The sequence below is a fragment of the Pteropus vampyrus genome, unplaced genomic scaffold, assembly GCF_000151845.1.
Source record: "Pteropus vampyrus isolate Shadow unplaced genomic scaffold, Pvam_2.0 Scaffold50, whole genome shotgun sequence".
Classification (NCBI taxonomy): domain Eukaryota; kingdom Metazoa; phylum Chordata; class Mammalia; order Chiroptera; family Pteropodidae; genus Pteropus; species Pteropus vampyrus.
In genome coordinates, this window is record NW_011888831.1 from 4419852 (window position 1) to 4435414 (window position 15563).

The following is a 15563-nucleotide window of genomic DNA, read 5'->3' on the forward strand; positions in this document are numbered from 1 at the left end:
AAAACCAGTCAGATTTTCTTCAGCCTCAAAGAGCGTGTTTATGTAAAATTAAATTAACGCTGGCAGCAAGCTGCACTTTTTTTTTCCGAACGGGAAATGAGTTAAGGAGCCAGTGGTTCAGAATGCAACAGAGAAGTGTGATGAGTGATGGAACAGTGTTCCAGAGGAATCGAATAGGGTTAGTGTAAAGGGCAAGCATAGGGAAACATCCTCTGAACCTAACAGAAAAGTTGTCTGGATAAAGTGAATGTAGATAAGTTTAGTGGGAATTATAACAAATCTTGAAAATTTCATCATTGCCTGGGCTGGAGTCTGGGCCATGGGATGCTGGACTTAAGCTCAGTGGTGAGAATATGATAGGATTGTTGAAGAAACTACACCGAGGGTCCAGGTGGATTTCGGAAAAATGAAGACATCTGTAAGGTTGTGTGAGTTCTTCCCAGAGACACTTAGCTACTGTGATGGGATGGAGTAAGCTCATAGATTATAGTGGTGATTTAAGTTTGGAGTTTTGCCAGAGGGCTATTGTGGAGTGGTAAGGGATTGGATATGGGGGAATCAGGGTGTTGTCCATTATTGGAATCCTAGTTTATGGGAGGGGTAAGAAGGAAGAGACCAATGGTCTTAGGAAAAAAAAGTAGAGCCTGAGTAATTGAGGAATGTCAGAGGTTAGAGAAAGGTTTACTATATTGGTTAGAAGCACAAGTTTAGAGTCAAATTGAGTTCAGATCACAGCTCTATTGCATTACTAGTTGGAATACTGAGAAAGTCACCCACTTTGGGCCTCAGTTCCCCATGTATGGAGATGCTGATCATTACCTAGCTCAAAGGGCTTTTGTGAGAAATAATGCATATAGTAAGCTATATTACATGGTAAATTGCTTAATGTTTGCTCTCATTAATCAGAGGGATCACAGATTATGATCAGATAGAATATTGGGATTTGTTTCCTGTGGTGTGTTAAGGTGTAAGCAGGTTTTGCAATAAAATTTCTTGGTCTTCCAGAGCTGATAATAGAAGGGAAATATCCAGTAGTCCTAGAGGTGGCTGGACTTTATGGTCCTATTCCTGTCCTATAAAATTTTCCTTACCACTTGGACTCTTATAATTATTGCTGCCACTACCACTTTAGGTGCTCCCACCATTCCTGCTTTAAGTATATGTATACTACCCAGACTTGGAGATAGGACCCTTTTTTTCAGCCCTAGTAGTAGCTATGATATAAGGCTGGATGTTTGAGCAGATACTTGATAAGAGCCAGGAATAACAGAAGGAAAATAGAGATGTACCTTGTTAGATAATCTGACCTATAGAGTACAGCCTACTTAGCTTTAGTTTATGAAGGGCTGTGAGGCTACCTTCCTGCTTAGTTCCCTGTCTTCCCGTAAACCACAATCTCTCTGTCCCCCTCACCAGGGAATCTCTTTAAGCATGTCTAGATGGCTTGCTTAAAGTCTAAAGCCCAGAGGAAGAGACCTTGAGAGAACATCTTTGCCTGGCAGTAGATGTCTTTCTTTGTTTTAGTTTTTTTTTGTTTTGTTTTGACATTTCTTTTTGAAGACTATTTTTTTTTTCAGAGCAATTTTAGGTGTATAGTAAAATCGAGAGGAAGGTACAGAAATTTCCCAAATACTCCCTGCCCCTATACATGCATCGCCTCCCCCATTATCAACATCACTTGTCATAGTGGTATATTTTTACATTGACACATCATAATCACCCAGTCCATATGGTTCACTCTCGGTGTATGTTCTATGAGTTTGGGTAAATATATTATATCCATCATTACAGTATCATACAGAGTATTTTCATTGTCCCAGAAATCCTCTGTTCTCTACCAATTCATTTCTTCCCCCACTATACATTTACTTTCTTTTTTAATTAACTTTCTTTTTATTTAATATAACTGATGAAGTTAACAGACAAATATATTTTAATGTGATGAAGTTATAATTGATAAGTTTGCCATCTATATTTGAAAAGATTTCAGGCCATACATTTACTTTTAAATGGAAAAAAACTTGTTGTCTAATGTACCATAGTTCAAAAGGATACGGTAAAAGTTCCCATTAATTTTTATACCAGTTACTTTTTCATTTACAGTAAAAAGAAATCAAATATAACAAAACCAAGGACACACCCAGAATCCCATCATCCTAACATTATTTTTTATTTTTGTTACCTTCCTTTCCAAATTGGTCATGTGTGCTGGGCAACTTATATAAATTAAAAATTTTTTTTTGAAGACTTAAAGGCATAATATGTGTAAAGCTCTTATCAGGGTACCTAGAATTTGTAGTCACTCAATGTTAGTTTGTCTCCTCTCATCCCTAGGAATTTCTATTCTTAAAGGAATATGGTACTCTCTGGGAGTTCATACTTAACTCCCCTTCAGGAATAAAGCAGTGGTAACTGCAGCGGAACTGGCATGTTCTATATTACAAACCATGCAGCTGGCAATTCCAACAACCAAATACTGTTAGAGAACTTACTAAGCCTCAGAGTTGTCCTACTGGAGTCCATTAGTCTTTACCCCCATATCTAGTCCATTTTGGTCCCCAGCCCTCCTTTCTATATAGGTTCTCTGCTTTTGTTGTTTCATCCTGAGCTCAAGCTAGATGGTCAGTCCAGCTTTTGTGATGTGGTTCATGCTATTACCTCACTCCACAGTCCCTTTGTCCTGTCTGTCCCTGTTATTCACTCAAGGATAATTTCTATGATAACTCCAGCCAATGCGATCTTTTACTTCAATAATTATTCAGAAAACATATTCTTTACCTTAAAGTCTTGATGATATCACTTGGTATTTTGTGGTTTGCCCTCTTTTTTTAATTGATCTTTCCAAAGAACCAGCTTTGGTTTCATTGATATTTTAAAAAAAATTGTCTCCTTTCTGTTCATTAAAATAGAAAATCTATTTATGATTTCTGCTCTTCTGTTATCTTTCTTTTTACTTACTTTGGGTTTAATATGCTCTTAGTTTTCTAGTTTGTTAAGGTAAAATGTTAAATGATCAATTTTGGACCTTTCTTTTTAATAGATGTACTCATTACTGTAAATTCCTTACTGTAAGCACTGCTTTGCCTGCATCCAACAAATTTTGAAAGATTATGTTTTCATTTTCATTCAGTTAAAAATATTTTTTAATTTCCCTCACGTTTTTATTTCACCCATAGGGTATTTAGAAACATACTGTTTAATTTTCAAATATTTGAGGGTTTTCCAGGTAATTTTCTGTTATTTCTAGTTTAATTCCATTATGGTCAGAAAACTTACTTTGTATAATCTTAGTTTTTTCAAACGTATTAAGATTTATGGTCTAGCATATATAGTCTATTTTGGTGACTCTCATACGTACTTGAAAAGAATCGATATTCTGTTATTGTTGGGTAGAGTGTTTTATAAATGTCAATTAGATCCAGTTGACTGATTGATTGTGTTGGTCAAGTCTTTCTATATACTTGATTTTTTTTGTCTGTAACAGTTAATGAGAGGAATGTTGGAAATCTCTAGCTACAACTGTGGATTTATTTATTTCCCCTTTTTAAGTCCTTTGTTGGGGGAATGAGGGCTTCAGAAACACTTCACTTTATTAAAGACATCCATCCAAGCTTAGCAGCATAAAGCCATGTGACTTTTTTCAAGAAAATCGTATGTGTTTTTGAGCATGGAAGAATGTAAAAAGGGCAAATAATCCATCAGGACATTTTGTTGAACACAGCTGAAAGTTGGGCTTGCAGATGGAAAACCAAAGAGTCATCCAGGATACTAGCAGGCTTAGGGAACTTGGGATACCAAAATGAAAATCGACAAACCTTTTGTCCAAGTAGCAGTGAACGTGCATATAGGTGATGACCAAGGAATGTGCCAGCTGTGGAATGTTGTATCATTGCTGTACTTGAAGAGACAGCTAGAATTATAAATGGACTTTACAGTTGGTACACACATAAACACTTCTATAGATAGAAGCAGCTCTGTTCATACCCCTGAACATGTATTGTTCATACACTTGGGCATAATAATTGATTTATTTTTTAGTCTTATGTTTCAATAGGTCCATTATTTTTTGCTTCATATATTTTGAAGCTCTGTTATTAGGTATGTAATGTGTTTAGGATTATTATGTCTTAATGAATTGACTCCATCATTATGAAATGTCCCCCTTTATTCCTGGTAACGTTCTCTGTTCTGAAGTCTACTCTGATATCAGTAGCGCTACTCTAGCTTTGTTTTCTGTTGCACGGATGTCTTTTTTCATCTTTTTACTTTTAACCTGTGTCTTTATAATTAAAGTTCATTTCCTGTTATATAGCATATATTCAGCATGTAGTTGAATCTTGCTTTCTTAAAAAAATCCAGTTTGACAATGTTTGCCTTATAAATATTATAAATATTCCAATTAAGTTTAATGTAACTATCAATATAATTGAGTTGAAATCTACCATTTTTGTTTTTTATTCTATCTACATTTTTTCCTCTTTTCCTGTTGTCTTTTGGATTGAGTGGGGTTTTTTTTTTAATGATTTTAATTTATCTTCACACTTTGCTTATTGGCTATGTTTTTTTGTTTTATAACTTTTATTGGTTGCTCTAGGGTTTACAGTATACATCTCTGACTTAACTACAGCCTACTATGACCATTAGTCTCCTACTAATATCACTTTACATATAGTACAAGAACCTCATAACAGTATGCTTCTATTTTTCCTCTGTAGTATTTTTGTTTTCATCGTATGTTTTAATTGTACCTGTATTATAACCACAATACTTGGTTACTATTTTTGCTTTAAACAGCCTTTGTCTTTTATAGAAATTACAAAATAAGAAAAATGTCTTTTACATTTTACCCACATACTTATTATTGCTGGTGTTCTTATTACTTTATATAGATCCACATTTCCATCTGGAATTGTTTTCCTTCTGCTTAAAGAATTTCTTTAAACATTTCTTATAGTAAACGTCTGCCAGCAATAAATACACACTGCTTTTGTTTGGAAAAGTGTTTATTTTGCCTTCATTTCTGTTAACGTAAACCATTATTTTCTAATGCAGTTTTAGAATGTTTTTAACCCCATCAGTATATGTTTTCATATATTGTAATTTTTATCTCTGGAAGTTCCATTTGGGTCTCTAACATCTTCTATTTTTCTCCTCATTATGTTTCTGTTTTTCTTTATATACTCAAGCATAATTATACGATTTGTAATGGCTGTTTTAAAGGTTCTTGTCTTCTAATTCCATCATCTATTATTTCTAGATCTGTTTCTGTTTATTGATTTTTCTTTGGGTTGTGGGTAATTTATTTCTACTTCTTTGTATGCCTGGTAATTTTTGATTGAATGTTAGAAATTATGAATTTTATGTAGTTGATTTCTGGATTTTGTTATGTTCCTTTAAAGGATATTAGACTGTGTTTTGTTGTACAATTCAGTAATTTGTGGATTAGTTTGATCCTTTTGAGGCTTGCTTTTAAGCTTGGTTATGGTGAATCCATTATTGAGACTAATTTACTTCCACTACTAAGGTGATAATTTTCTGGAGACTCTACCCATTTCCCTTTGTAGTACAGAGTCTCTCTGCTCTGGCTGGTGGGAATACAAACTGTTACCAGCCTTATGTAAGCTGTGAGACTTGTTCAGCTTACTGATCTCTGATGGTTCTTTCTCTGACCTTGGAGTTTCATCACATACAGATTGGTACTTAGCCGAAACTTGAGGAGATCCCTTCATGGATCTCCAGAGATTTCTTTCTGTGTACCTTCCTTCTCTCTAGTACTTCTGCCCACCCACCCCCAAATCCTAGCTGCTTTGGCCTCCTGAACCCTTACCCTTCCATGTTTGTGTTGCAGCTTAGAAACTGCCACTAGGCAGTAAGTAAGGTGGGACAGTTTGGGGGCTCACTTCATTTGTTTCCCTTGTTCTCAAGGGTCATAGTCTGTGCATGTTGCCAGTTTTCTGAAAATACTGTTCCGTATATCTAGTTTTCTAGTTTATAGTGGAAAGGCAATTTCTGTGGCCCCAATTAGTTTTTATTCCCTCCATTAATTTTTCAATAGTATTTTTCATCCCTTCTCCCTCCCCTACCCACTGTGGTCTTATTTAATAACACTGTTACCTCAGTTCATTCTTTCGTTGAGATGAAATTCATACTTTTAAAGTGTACAAATCAGTGGTTTTTCAGTATATTCATAAAATCGTGCAACCATTACCACTGTCTAATTCCAGAACACTTTCATCACCCCCAGAGGAAACTCCACACCTATTGGCAGTCACTCCCTATTGTCCCCCACCCACCTCCCTCTCCCAGCCCCTGGCAACCACTAATTTACTTTTTGTCTATATGGATTTGCTTGTTCTGGAGTTTTCATATAAATGGAATCTATAGTATATGACCTTTTTGTCTGGCTGCTTTTATTTAGCATAATGCTTTTAAGATTCATCCATGTTTTGGCATGCATCAGTACTTCAGTATTTTTCATGGCTGAATAATATTCCATTATATGGATATACCACATTTTGTTCATCCGTTTGTTAGTTGATGTGCATTTGGGTTTTTTCCGCTTTTTGACTATTAGGAATAACGTTACTGTGAAATTTGTGTATACTTTTTTGTGTGGATGTATGTTTTCATTTCTCTTGAGTATATACCTAGGAGTAGAATTGCTGGGTCATGTGGTAACTGTTTAACCTTTGGAGGAACTGCTAGACTGTTTCTTAAAGTGTCTGCACCACTTCACATTCCACTAGCAGTATATGAGAGTTCCATTTTCTCCGCATTCTTGCTAGCACTTGTCACTGCCTTATAGCCATCCCAATAGGTGTTAAGTAGTATCTCACAGTGGTTTTATTTATACATATTTCCTTAATGACTTTGCGTTCAAATCTTTCTTCAGAACTAGGAAGCATACAACTAATTGGATTAAGTAGTCCCCCCACCCCAGTGGCCCATCTATAATTTACTTCTTTCCCATTATCTTCAGATTGTGAATAAGTGGAACACAGCTCTTATTGGCCTTATGACATACTTTCGGGAGGCTGTGGTGAACACCCAGGAGCTCCTGGACTTGCTGGTGAAGTGTGAGAACAAGATCCAGACACGTATCAAGATTGGCCTCAACTCCAAGATGCCAAGTCGGTTCCCCCCTGTTGTGTTCTATACCCCTAAGGAGTTGGGTGGACTCGGCATGCTCTCAATGGGCCATGTGCTTATCCCTCAGTCTGACCTCAGGTAGGACTTGGCTGAAAATCTTGCTAGACCCTGTGGGAAGGGGATTTTTTTTTATTTTTAGGCTTTATTTTTTTTTCTAATCTTGGTTATATCCCAAAACAGGTGGTCCAAGCAGACAGATGTAGGTATCACACACTTTCGTTCAGGAATGAGCCATGAAGAAGACCAGCTGATTCCCAACTTGTACCGCTACATACAGCCATGGGAGAGTGAGTTCATTGATTCTCAGCGAGTCTGGGCCGAGTATGCACTCAAGAGACAAGAGGCCATTGCTCAGAACAGGTGGGCATCCAGGAAGGCATAGCCGTCCTGTGGAGGATAACCTTTGAGTCCTGCATGGAGGTTGGGAGCAGAGCATGCCGTATTTTTATGGAGAGCTGGAAGTAGATTCTACATCTGACTCTGGTTACTCTTGGCCAGGGAGGTATGCTGAACTCAATATGAGTGTGTGTTTGATGTTTTTTCTTTGGCAGACGACTGACCTTAGAAGATCTAGAAGATTCATGGGATCGTGGCATTCCTCGAATCAACACCCTCTTCCAGAAGGACCGGCACACACTGGCTTATGATAAGGGCTGGCGTGTTCGAACTGACTTTAAGCAGTACCAGGTACATGGAGAGGATAATGGAGAGATTTTCCCTGAATTAGGAGACTCCATGGCCACAGTGGGAACCTAGGACAGTAGGTACCTAGAAGCTTGACCATATTTGCCTTGCCATCTAGGTTTTGAAGCAGAACCCTTTCTGGTGGACACACCAGCGGCATGATGGGAAGCTCTGGAACCTAAACAATTACCGTACAGACATGATCCAGGCCCTGGGTGGTGTGGAAGGCATCCTGGAGCACACACTCTTCAAAGGCACTTACTTTCCTACCTGGGAGGGGCTTTTCTGGTGAGAATTCTCTTCTCCCCTTACAGTGACCTGTTACAACTCTCCTGAGCTCATCCCTCGTGTGCTTTTGTGCTCTGTGGTGTGTCTCAGATAGCTACCCCCATGATGTCAGATACTACTTTATCTGATCTCTTCTGCTTCCCAGGGAGAAGGCCAGTGGTTTTGAGGAGTCTATGAAGTGGAAGAAGCTAACTAATGCTCAGCGATCAGGATTGAACCAGATTCCCAATCGTAGATTCACCCTCTGGTGGTCCCCAACCATCAACCGAGCCAATGTGAGTTGGGTAGATATGGGAGCTTGGAAGCTAAAAACAAGTGTTTCTACTTTCTTAATTATGTCCTGAGAACCAGAGTCTCTTGATCTCTATTGTCACTCCTTTTTTCCTCTCAGGTATATGTAGGATTTCAGGTGCAGCTGGATCTGACAGGTATCTTCATGCATGGCAAGATCCCCACACTGAAGATCTCTCTCATCCAGATTTTCCGAGCTCACTTGTGGCAGAAGATCCATGAGAGTATTGTTATGGATTTGTGTCAGGTGAGCTAGAATTAAGGAGAGGGGAAAAGTCAGGTCAGCTCACTCTTTTGGGTATGGGAAATCCACCCTGGAAGCTCTGAGGATGAGACTCCTATTGTGATACTATTTTAAGTTTTATCAGCCTTCATTTTAAATGGCTTCCATAACCAGTCATAACCTTTCCACCTTTTCCTATAGGTGTTTGACCAGGAACTAGATGCACTAGAAATTGAAACAGTACAAAAGGAGACAATTCACCCCCGAAAGTCCTATAAGATGAACTCTTCCTGTGCAGATATCCTGCTCTTTGCCTCCTATAAGTGGAATGTTTCCCGACCCTCATTGCTGGCAGACTCCAAGTAAGTGCCTTATGACCCAGTTCTAGACATCCAGGAACCTTAGTTTTACTGTTCTTCTAGCAGTACTACTATAGGAATTGTCCCTGCCTGCCTTTCTTTCTAACTTGGAGCCATTGGTACTGCTGGATCCTATCAACACCCTTAGCCAGGTCTGCTGATTCTTTGGGGTTGGGGAGTCTTATTGATTTGGAATAGGCAGAGGGATTGGTTTCAAGAGTTAGATGTAGTAATTGAGCATTCTCGTGGTTTTGGGAACATTGGTCGTATCAGTGGCTTCCTGGAAGCCTGTGCTCCTGATCCCTCTCTTCCCTCAGGGATGTGATGGACAGCACCACCACTCAGAAGTATTGGATTGACATCCAGTTGCGCTGGGGGGACTATGATTCCCATGACATTGAGCGCTATGCCCGGGCCAAGTTCTTGGACTATACCACAGACAACATGAGTATCTACCCTTCACCCACAGGTGTGCTCATTGCCATTGACCTGGCCTATAACCTGCACAGGTAAGTTGGGGCTCAGAGGCATGTATTTTCTCTCAGTCCTGTACTTTAATATACACGTGTTTTAGTTTACTCAGGTGAACTGAGGTTTGGCTCTTTCCTCCTGTGGGTCACTGACTCTTCCCTGCCTCTATGTACATGAGTAGACCCTTATTGTCAGCCTGGCCAATAGCCCTTTAGTCCTCTGTAGAGTTGCAGTTTGCCTTGTTCCTGGGGCTACCAGGCTAGTCTAACTTTTCTTGCCTTTTCCACCTTCACAGTGCCTATGGAAACTGGTTCCCAGGTAGCAAGCCTCTTATACAGCAGGCTATGGCCAAGATCATGAAGGCAAACCCTGCCTTGTATGTGTTACGTGAACGCATCCGCAAGGGGCTGCAGCTGTATTCATCTGAGCCCACTGAGCCCTATCTGTCCTCTCAGAACTATGGTGAGCTCTTCTCCAACCAGATTATCTGGTTTGTGGATGACACTAATGTCTACAGAGTGACTATTCACAAGGTGAGAAGAGTTAGAAGCAATATAGGAGTGTGGGACTCTATAGATGCCTATGGGAGGGTAATAGGGCAAGTGCATGCACATTGGAATGAAGGCAAGGATGGTTGTGTCTACGCCGTGCTAACTGCTGTAATTGTTCTTTAGACCTTTGAAGGGAACTTGACAACCAAGCCCATCAATGGGGCCATCTTCATCTTCAACCCACGCACAGGGCAGCTGTTTCTCAAAATAATCCATACATCTGTGTGGGCTGGACAGAAGCGTTTGGGGCAGGTGAGCAGGCTAAAGGATATGAAAGCTGTAGAACCTTGCTGCTTCTTATTCTTTGATATGTGGGTGTGAGTATGCTTGTGTGAGAGAGAGGGAGAGAATATCTTGTTTCTCTCTTTGAAAGATTGAGGGCATCTTATTTGAACTTCTTCCCTGAATTACTTAACATGGGAAGTATTCTATAGGAGGTCCTTTATTATGTGCCAGCTGGTCTCTCTGCTTCCTGAATCTCCCATCTTTAAACTATCTTGAACAGGGCTACCAAAAATCACCTTTCTAAAACGAACAGGCATTCTTAAAACATCACTTTCATCTCTGCCTCAAAGCCTTTGGTGGCCACTTCTTGCTAAATTAACTCTTCTTTGGCTTCTTAGACACTTGATATCTGACTGGGTCGTAACCTCGCCAGCCACAGCTTCACTTTATAACACATTTCCTCTTAATATCACAAGGTGATATTAGTCCAGGATCCTAGTATCCCCAAACCCTGACGCTCCTTTCCATCTGTTTCTTTGCTCATATATCTTTTTTCTAGAATGAACTCTTCTCTTTTTTCTGTTTATCATAGTCTTATTCATTAAGATCTGTTTCTCCGTGCAGCTCTTTATGACTTTTAGCCTTGATTTCTTTTGTCCCTGACATTGTGTAGTATAATCACATACTGGCTTGTATGAGTTTTGTACAGCCAACTAGGTTGAAAACCCTTTAGGGCAAGTCCATTCGACACTTTTACTTCACTTCTGAAGTATCTAACTCAATAACAGTGCACAACAGAAACAGTTTGATTACTTCAAGACTGGGATCTTCTCTTTTAATTTAAGTGGGTGGGTGGAGACTCAATTTCCATTTCCTCCTCTTGTTTTTCAGTTGGCTAAGTGGAAGACAGCTGAGGAGGTGGCTGCCCTGATCCGGTCTCTGCCTGTGGAGGAGCAGCCCAAGCAGATCATTGTCACTAGGAAGGGCATGCTGGATCCATTGGAGGTGAGAGGTGGATGAGGTGGAAGAAAGGAGGGCTGAGACCTGCAGGCTCTGTGTCTAATCTTGGATTTTATCTTGTCTCAGGTACACTTGCTGGACTTCCCCAATATCGTGATCAAAGGATCAGAGCTTCAACTCCCTTTCCAGGCTTGTCTCAAGGTGGAAAAGTTTGGGGACCTCATCCTTAAAGCCACTGAGCCCCAGATGGTTCTCTTTAACCTCTATGATGACTGGCTCAAGACTATCTCATCTTACACGGTATGAAGCCATGTCATGAAGAGGGTCACTTTAAGAGGAGTGGGTTTGGGACCACGAAAAAATCTCGTGCCCTAGCTTTTCCCACAGGCCCCTTACGGGGCCATTTTTACATCTTCAACCTGTGTATGGTACAGTGACTCTCTGTTCTGTATATCAAATTGACTCGTAAGGGGGGACAGAGTTGGAGGGCAGTGGCACCGTAGAGTTTAAAATCAATTCCTGGGTTCCCTGGAAGAATAGGATCGACAAGAGGGAAGGACATCAAGCATCTGACCTCCCTTTGCACTGCCACATCTCTTCCTAGGCTTTCTCCCGCCTCATTTTAATTCTGCGTGCCCTGCATGTGAACAATGACCGGGCAAAGGTGATCCTGAAGCCAGATAAGACTACTATTACAGAACCACACCACATCTGGCCCACTCTGACTGACGAGGAATGGATCAAGGTGGAGGTGCAACTCAAGGATCTTATCTTGGCTGACTATGGCAAGAAAAACAAGTGAGCAGCAGTGGTGGGGACAGATGGAAGATCCAAAAAGAGTGACATAACTGGCTCAATATATGGTTTTTGGGATTTTGAAACATTTAGGCTCAGAGGTTTCTCACATTGTCCTGGAGATACCTATAGAAGAGAGGTTAGCAGTGTCTTCGGATAGTGTAGGAAGTGTCCATATTTCAGGGCTTCAGTCTGAATCTTGGGTATTGTTTCTCAGCAGAGGCACTGTTGTTGTTATGGGCAAGGCATTTCTTTACTGTCCGTACGTTACAGGAAATTTTAAAACCCCAGACCACCAGGTACCTGTCATTGTGGCAAGCAGAACTGTCCACACATTTCCAGGGTGGCTGCGTGTACCAGCTCTGACATGTTTTAGGGTTTCTGTTCCTGAGAATTGTTCTATTTCAGGGCACTTTTTATCAAGAAAAAGTGTGAGAGATGGATGCTGAGTAGGTTTGAGTATGGCTGAAAGGTGCACATAAGGCCATCCTGGGATGTGATGAATCTTATTAGTATTAGCACATCTCCACTTCACAGTTCCTTTACAAGTGTCACTTGAAGATTGTCTGGCATAAGAGTATGGGCTACCCTATCCCACCAAGTTACACTCTTGTTATTGAGGCATAAGTGACTAAGGAGAAGGGATCCTTGTGATGTGACCCACACTGTTCCCACAGTGTGAATGTGGCATCACTGACACAGTCAGAAATTCGAGACATCATCCTGGGTATGGAGATCTCGGCACCTTCACAGCAGCGGCAGCAAATAGCTGAAATTGAGAAGCAGACCAAGGAACAGTCACAGCTGACTGCAACACAGACTCGTACTGTCAATAAGCATGGCGATGAGATCATCACCTCTACCACCAGCAACTATGAGACCCAGACTTTCTCGTCTAAGACTGAATGGAGGGTCAGGTAGTGTAAGGGGCAAGAGGGATAGGGATGGAAAGACCTGCTCATGTTTGGGTTGAGAAATGCTGACATCCTTCCCTGTTTTTAGGGCCATCTCTGCTGCCAACCTGCACCTAAGGACCAATCATATCTATGTTTCATCCGATGACATCAAGGAGACTGGTTATACCTATATCCTTCCCAAGAATGTGCTTAAGAAGTTCATCTGCATATCTGACCTTCGAGCCCAAGTGAGTAAGGGTGCTCAACCAGGTCACGGTGTGTACTCAACATTTTATTTGTCTAAAATTCAACTGAGGTTTCCTGGAACTTGTGCTAGTTTCAAGATTCATGGATAAGTAAATATATAAGGATAGATTCATGGATAAATAAATATATAAGGATAGCTAAAACAGAAAGGAGGGTTTTGGTCCTCACCAGATATCAAAACATTGTAAAGTTAATGTTAATTAAGAGAATGAGGTATTATTGATCTAGAAGTTATGAGAAGAGACTAGCATATAGTTAGAAACATTCATGTGTGTATAATAAATGTGGTGTATCAAGTCTGTAGGATTAAGGATGTCTTATGACACAATCAGAAAAAGTAAGCTATATCGTTACCTCAAAATAAAATTCAAGTAGAATAAAGCTCTGAATGTAAAATGCTTAATAAACTGTAGAATATTAGAAAAAAATATTACCTTAGTGTTGGGTTAGCCTTCTTAAACAATACACAAAGGACAAAACTACAATCAAAACTAATAACTTGTGTGTGACAAAGGGTACCACAAAAAAAACTAAAAATATTTGCATAACTAAGATATAATGGATCAGCCTCTAGAGAATTCTCAGAAGTTTGTTTTTTAAAAAAGACAGCTGTAGAAGAATGGGCAAAGAATATGCAGGTAGTTCAGAAAAGGAACTACAGATGGCAAATATAATATGAAAAGATGTTCATCTTTACTAGTTATCAGGGAAATTCATGTTTTATAAAAGATTTGTGGCCTCTGGTTGATGAATTTGAAAAGATTCTTAATCTATGTGGGTGAGTTTATAGATAGGAACACAGTTCCTCTTTGTTGATGGCAGTGTAAAATTTTAAATGCCTCCTCATGAGCTATATGCTTGTGTGCTTATGGATACTATACTTAAATATATCAATTGGGGAGTGTGTGAACAGTGCCAATTCTTGGGGTGCCAGTCAAGAGATTCTGATGTGGTGACTATGAAATGAGGTCCATGTTTAACATTTTGAACAAGTACCCCAGGTGATTCTGATGCAGGAGATTCTGATCACATTTTTAGAAACTGCCCTTATTCTTGAAGGAAAGGAAGCAAAGGGCTGACAGCCTCAAGTCTGGTCTGGTACTAAGAATCGTTTTGACTCCTGACCCCATTGTCCTCAGATTGCAGGATACCTGTATGGGGTGAGCCCACCGGATAACCCCCAGGTAAAGGAAATCCGCTGCATTGTGATGGTACCACAGTGGGGCACCCACCAGACTGTGCACCTGCCTGGCCAGCTGCCCCAGCATGAGTACCTCAAGGTCAGTGGGAATGTGGAAGAACAGGGGCTTTCTGCTGTCAGGGTTGGGGAGGGAAGGCAGGCATGTTACTCTTGTGGGGGGATTCCTGTCTGCAGATAGGGCTCTAAATAGCTTTTTACTGCTCTTTGCCTATAGGAGATGGAACCCTTAGGTTGGATCCACACTCAGCCCAATGAGTCCCCACAGTTATCGCCCCAGGATGTTACCACCCATGCTAAAATCATGGCTGACAACCCATCATGGGATGGTGAGAAGACCATCATCATCACCTGCAGGTGGGCTTGAAGCCCCCCATGTGGGGAAGTATGGTGGGGCTGGCATTGCAGGCCAGGAACCAGAATAGTGGCCTGAACTCTCACTTTGTCTTCATCCCTCTTCAGCTTCACACCAGGCTCCTGCACACTGACAGCCTACAAGCTGACCCCCAGTGGCTATGAATGGGGCCGTCAGAACACGGACAAGGGCAACAACCCAAAGGGGTATCTACCCTCGCACTACGAGAGGGTCCAGATGCTACTGTCAGACCGCTTCCTTGGCTTCTTTATGGTCCCTGCCCAGTCCTCATGGAACTACAACTTTATGGGTAGGTGGGAATGGGGTTAGGCCATCGCCCTTAGCACTTGGGGCCTGCCTCTGGTTTGGAGATGGCCCAGGGGCTCCAGCTGGGTGGGACAAGTAAAGGACAGGTGAACCTTGTTAACATTGGACATTTTCATCTACCCCAAGGTGTCCGGCATGATCCCAACATGAAGTATGAGCTGCAGCTGGCAAACCCCAAAGAATTCTACCACGAGGTGCATAGACCCTCGCATTTCCTCAACTTTGCCCTCCTGCAGGAGGGTGAGGTCTACTCTGCGGACCGAGAGGACCTCTATGCCTAGTTGTTTCCTCACCTGCTTCAGACTCCAGAAAGGCTGGATGGAGCCTTTACCCTCCAGACAAGCTGATGACATTCAACAGCTTGGCTCCTTTTTTCTCTGTTTTGTGCTTGTGTTGACCTCCTGATGGCTTGTAATCCTGAACAAAGTATAATAAATTTTGTATAAATTGGAGGGGGGTTTTTTGTTTGTTTTTTTCTTCCTGAGCTCAAATTCTAGGTGTAGGATTGGCGAGAGGCTGGGCTT

General features: G+C 40.9%; 1 protein-coding gene across 2 annotated transcripts in view; it reads left to right on the forward strand.

The window, feature by feature from the left end:
- The window catches only part of PRPF8 (pre-mRNA processing factor 8), a 29992-nt gene extending 14501 nt beyond the window's left edge, over nucleotides 1–15491 (forward strand). For both annotated transcript variants that reach the window (XM_011359879.2, XM_011359878.2), the window contains exons 25-43: nucleotides 6980–7227; nucleotides 7330–7509; nucleotides 7701–7836; nucleotides 7952–8121; nucleotides 8267–8396; nucleotides 8513–8659; nucleotides 8837–8997; nucleotides 9312–9503; nucleotides 9761–9998; nucleotides 10140–10268; nucleotides 11133–11246; nucleotides 11328–11501; nucleotides 11806–11999; nucleotides 12674–12913; nucleotides 12999–13140; nucleotides 14299–14439; nucleotides 14575–14714; nucleotides 14820–15022; nucleotides 15166–15491. In XM_011359879.2, the coding sequence (XP_011358181.1) occupies nucleotides 6980–7227; nucleotides 7330–7509; nucleotides 7701–7836; nucleotides 7952–8121; nucleotides 8267–8396; nucleotides 8513–8659; nucleotides 8837–8997; nucleotides 9312–9503; nucleotides 9761–9998; nucleotides 10140–10268; nucleotides 11133–11246; nucleotides 11328–11501; nucleotides 11806–11999; nucleotides 12674–12913; nucleotides 12999–13140; nucleotides 14299–14439; nucleotides 14575–14714; nucleotides 14820–15022; nucleotides 15166–15320 (3234 nt within the window). In that variant the 3' untranslated portion in view covers nucleotides 15321–15491. The remainder of the gene's footprint in view (nucleotides 1–6979; nucleotides 7228–7329; nucleotides 7510–7700; nucleotides 7837–7951; nucleotides 8122–8266; nucleotides 8397–8512; nucleotides 8660–8836; nucleotides 8998–9311; nucleotides 9504–9760; nucleotides 9999–10139; nucleotides 10269–11132; nucleotides 11247–11327; nucleotides 11502–11805; nucleotides 12000–12673; nucleotides 12914–12998; nucleotides 13141–14298; nucleotides 14440–14574; nucleotides 14715–14819; nucleotides 15023–15165) is intronic.
- Nucleotides 15492–15563: the final 72 nt, after the last annotated feature.